At 41.0% G+C, this 4,415-nt stretch overlaps 1 protein-coding gene across 2 annotated transcripts in view; it reads right to left on the bottom strand.

Annotated features, from left to right (window-relative positions):
• LOC116845230 (limbic system-associated membrane protein-like) overlaps positions 1 to 4,415 on the bottom strand; it is a 184,981-nt gene that overhangs the window by 36,365 nt on the left and 144,201 nt on the right. For both annotated transcript variants that reach the window (XM_032817668.1, XM_032817669.1), the window contains exon 3: positions 3,513 to 3,674. In XM_032817668.1, the coding sequence (XP_032673559.1) occupies positions 3,513 to 3,591 (79 nt within the window). In that variant the 5' untranslated portion in view covers positions 3,592 to 3,674. The remainder of the gene's footprint in view (positions 1 to 3,512; positions 3,675 to 4,415) is intronic.

Below are 4,415 nucleotides of genomic sequence, written 5' to 3'. Positions count from 1 at the left end.
TGGAAGATATTCGGATCCATAGACTAAAATGACTCACCCTGTATATCGGTTTAACCCTTATTGTGCACACTTCAGTAGAATCACACATGGGCACACTGGGATCTTTTGTGATCTCAGCTACAAAAATGTTTGCTGCAATAAAATTATTTGCTTTTTGATTTGAAAAAATTCCAGGATATATTTCAAACATCTTTTTATATGACGCAATAATTTTTCTAGACGAAATTTAATTTTAAATAAAGAAAAAAGTCCAAAAGTTTTTTGGAAATTCCAAAAAAAAGCGAAAAATGACTTGATTTGTCCAAAAAATCATAACTGACACAATTTTTTATATATCAAGGTAAAATTTTAAGGGACTACTCTCAAAATATATCTCTTTAAAAAAAAATTAGTACAATAGCAGGATTTTCAAAAAAGATAAAATTTATTTTGAATATCGAAATTAGGATTTTTGTGAAAAAAAGCAAACGGTTTTTCCAAAATATATAGATTTATTTTATTATATTATATTTTATTTTATAGATTTACTTTATTTTTTCTGGGGTTTGTTTGACCCCACAGTGCACAATAAGGGTTAAAATTATAATTACGCTTTATTCGCGGTGTGTATCGCAATACGCGCGCACTTCCGACGCGACCGTCCGACATTGATTTACCATGTCTGGAGCCTGTATCAATTTCTTTTGATTCTATTTGATCTAATATCTTCTTCGAGAGGTTCCCTTTAGAATCTACAAACAGTATTTTATGAATTTTCTGCCATTTGAAGACGTCAAGTAGTACTTCAGGTTCCATTTGTATTAACACCTACACTTCAGAATACACATGTTGGAGAATTCGGATTGGAAATATGGCTAAAATCTCAACTGTGTGTCGCCGCGCGAAATATCGCATTCGAACACCGCTTCTGTTTTCTACGCCATTTATCGACGGGCGTATCAACGCGTGATTAATTATGTCACTCACTTGCGACACGCAACAACAACAATAATGTGGACCGTGAAACAACACAAGGCGGCGGCACATCTGGGCACCCACGATATTACGAGGTAATAGGAGAAAACAGCCGGGTATTATTATCGTCTCTCGGATTTACATACCGCCGCGCTCCACGATTTACATTGGACTGTAATCTAAATTTCATAGGGATTCATCTCGCGTCTCGCGAGATAGGCTCTTTTCCGGACGACACATATGTTTTAGATCCTGGTAAATTCTGCGCGAACTCTAATTAACTATGTCACACGTGCGCGCGGATGATTTTCCTCTTTCTCTCTCTCCTTTCTGTCATCCTTTCTATTCTCTCTGTCTCCTCTATCGTGGCATCTGATCACAGTCCTTGGGAGATGCATTTGTGCAAACGCGACATTTTGGTCATTTAACTTGTATATTTGCTGTGACGTGGAAATACAACATGACTGACAGTGTTGACACGTGTGAAATCGTTGCAATTATAAAATCATCCGATTTGACTGCGGCATCCCTATATCAGGTGTCAGTGGAATGTCCGACACATTCGATACGGGTCTTGGTGGGCCGTGCGTGTACGAACAACGATGATTTATCGTGTGTCATGAATTGTGACGGTCTTACAGTACCAGGAACGTCCATCGGGAAAAGCTCTTTGCGGTGCGACGCACCGCGTCGTTGTTGGTGTTTTCATTCATGGGTGATGTTTCGACTGTGACAAACTGAGTACGAAGAACAACGAATAAGCATCGTCTCTGCGGCTCCGGGTAGGGTTGGTTGGGGATTATGGCAGATGGCGCGTATGCGTAACACGCCCGCGAAAATGGGAATGCCGGGGTAAAACATGAAGCTGTAAAAGTATGTTACGACTCGCGCGAGGACCGCCTGTTAAATCTTATCTGCGGCAAAAATGATAGTTACGTGTTATTCGCGCGTCCTTTAATAACGATGTCACACACGTCATCGCGACTCCCTTACTTTCCAGCGAAAAATTCCTTTTTACGTGTCGAAAGGAGTAAAAATACGTTGCGCGTTATTTGATGAGACAAAGAGCGGTGTCCTCGGCGACATTCAGCTCGTGATTAATCGATTTCATCGCGAACACTCCCGCTTAATCGCTTGAATCGCCCGCGACGTCATCCCTGGGAATTTTTTTTTATCATTTAACAATCGCGCTGATTTATATCGCGTACGTGGAGCAGCGACAACTTTCGCGATGCTTCGCACTCGTTCAGCAGTGTCACGCGAGAACAGCTGGTCGTTGTCGCGCGCACCCTCCGCGCTAAAAGTCGGCCGGCCGATTCGAAATTCTCGATACGATCTTTATGGCGGTCGACATCGTGTTACCATAACTCATCCCGCGTCGAGGTGTGCACCGAACAGCCGAGCACTGAGGGAATTCGAAACGCGTTGTTATTACTTGGACGTGCACCGTGCGCACGAACGGCACACATCATAAATACGATTCATATGTGATCTATAAATCGATCTCGCGAAGCTGCCGCTACTGTCACGCCGATAGTTTAAAAACTACTCTTAGCGATGCTCGTTTGTTTCACGAGCCACTGCTCGTTCACATTTACACTTCTGTTTCAGCTTCTTATCGGAGCTCGTAACAGCTGGATACTGAAGATAGAATTGCTCGTAACAATATTTCGATACTTTCGTTCCACTCTTACAGTTTCTATTTCGCTACTCCTCTATATGTCGCAACTTATGATCGCAATTGCATTCATATAATCTCGACTAGAAATTTATTTCATGGTCCTGATGAAGTTGATCTTATATCTGGTTGATGAAGTTGATCGGATATCTGGTTTGGACAAGGTAATATGATCGGAATTATTAATAAGATCCTAATTATTATTCTTTAATTTCTTAAATTTCTTAGAGTAAAATCTTAATGAAAACAAATGAAAGGCTTTTCACTCGAAGCGATAGTATTTTCACTCGAATGTTTCAGGATTAGAGTGGATTCTGACTCCATAGAATGTTTCAATCGATTGGAGTGAATATGTTCCTCTGGCAATGGAATATATCAAATTTACTCTTCAATTTCTAGTGAAAACACTCACTCAACGATTCAGAACGGAGAATTCACTTTATATATAGCAGTGAAAAATAAAAATTTTCGTGATTCGGCTCTATTTTTGTTACTCTATTTTTGGAATGAAATTTCACTTCAAGAAATTTAAATAGTAATAAAAATAATCTTTATTATTAATAAAATCCTGATTGCCATGATGCGTTATTTATCAGGACTTGATAACTTGATAATCAGGAAATGATAACTGATTGGGATCAATATCATTTGAATTTATATTCAAATAATTATTACAGAATGTAATTAATATTCAACGTCGACGTACTTTGACATTTTACTAGGAGTCTGCGTGAGTTACTTAAATGTCCGATTTATCTCTCTCTTGTAACGCCACGCGCATAACTCGCGATCGCAACGCTAAACGTAGAATTGTTCGCAACGACGATTTCGCGTTTTACGAGTCTCATTCGATTTTCGCGATTTCTTGAGACGCACCCACCTGTATGCGTGTCGGATGCCGAGAGGTGAGCTAGGCGGTAGATCGTCAGGAGCCGAAGGAGCCACATGACATTACACATGACTGCTCGGCGCGTGGCCCTTCGCCGCCTTATCTATTCCCGCTGCTGCGGCCTGTGTACCACGGCCTCGGCATTGTCGTCATCTGAAACACAGGAGAGGAAATCGCGAATAAGTGAATGGGCTTGTTTACGCTTGGGCGACAACGTCGCACGCGCACGCCGGTTATCTCCTCGGGTTATCTCCCGGATCCACTCTAATACGCGAATTCATTGCGTCAAGTAATCCGCCAAGTGGAAAGCCTCGACGTGGGGTGCTCCTTTCCCATCGCGTCGATGTAAAAAGGAGACTTCTCTACTGATCGAGAGGTCTTTATTACAATGTCGAGTCACGATGTTAAATTGTTCAGAAAATCATCGGCAACTCACGAAAAAGCGCGGGTTTCATACACGGACGAGTGATAAATCCGTACCCAGTTAATCAATGTCGCTAACAGAGGCAGCGGCGCCAAGAGAGTCGAATTGTCGGTTTTATCGTGCAGGAACTGTCCCTCGTACAACTGGCTCTTAGCGAGTGATAATTCGCGTGTGTTCGATGCATCTTTGCGTCTATATTAAAAATGATAAATTATTAGCATGCTGCGATGATTGCCGATACTTGCGCTGTTAACCACATCGACGTGTCTTGCTAATTGACGTGCAAGGCGTTAACTTCGTTATCTACCCGAGTTGACATTTTAGCTCTACTTTAAACTTTCTAATATTTACATTATCTGAAGGTTCAATGCATGTTTAATACATATATGAACTCAGGAGATCTTTCTCACAAGTAAACCTACCCAAAAGTTACATTCCGATTTCTTTCTAATTTGGCACAAATTTAGAAA

Source organism: Odontomachus brunneus, unplaced genomic scaffold (genome assembly GCF_010583005.1).
Source record: "Odontomachus brunneus isolate Ranch 3 - 2012 unplaced genomic scaffold, Obru_v1 Obru_scaffold_050, whole genome shotgun sequence".
Lineage (NCBI taxonomy): Eukaryota > Metazoa > Arthropoda > Insecta > Hymenoptera > Formicidae > Odontomachus > Odontomachus brunneus.
The sequence above is the reverse complement of the archived record's forward strand: the minus strand, read 5'-3'. Positions and strand labels throughout refer to the sequence as shown.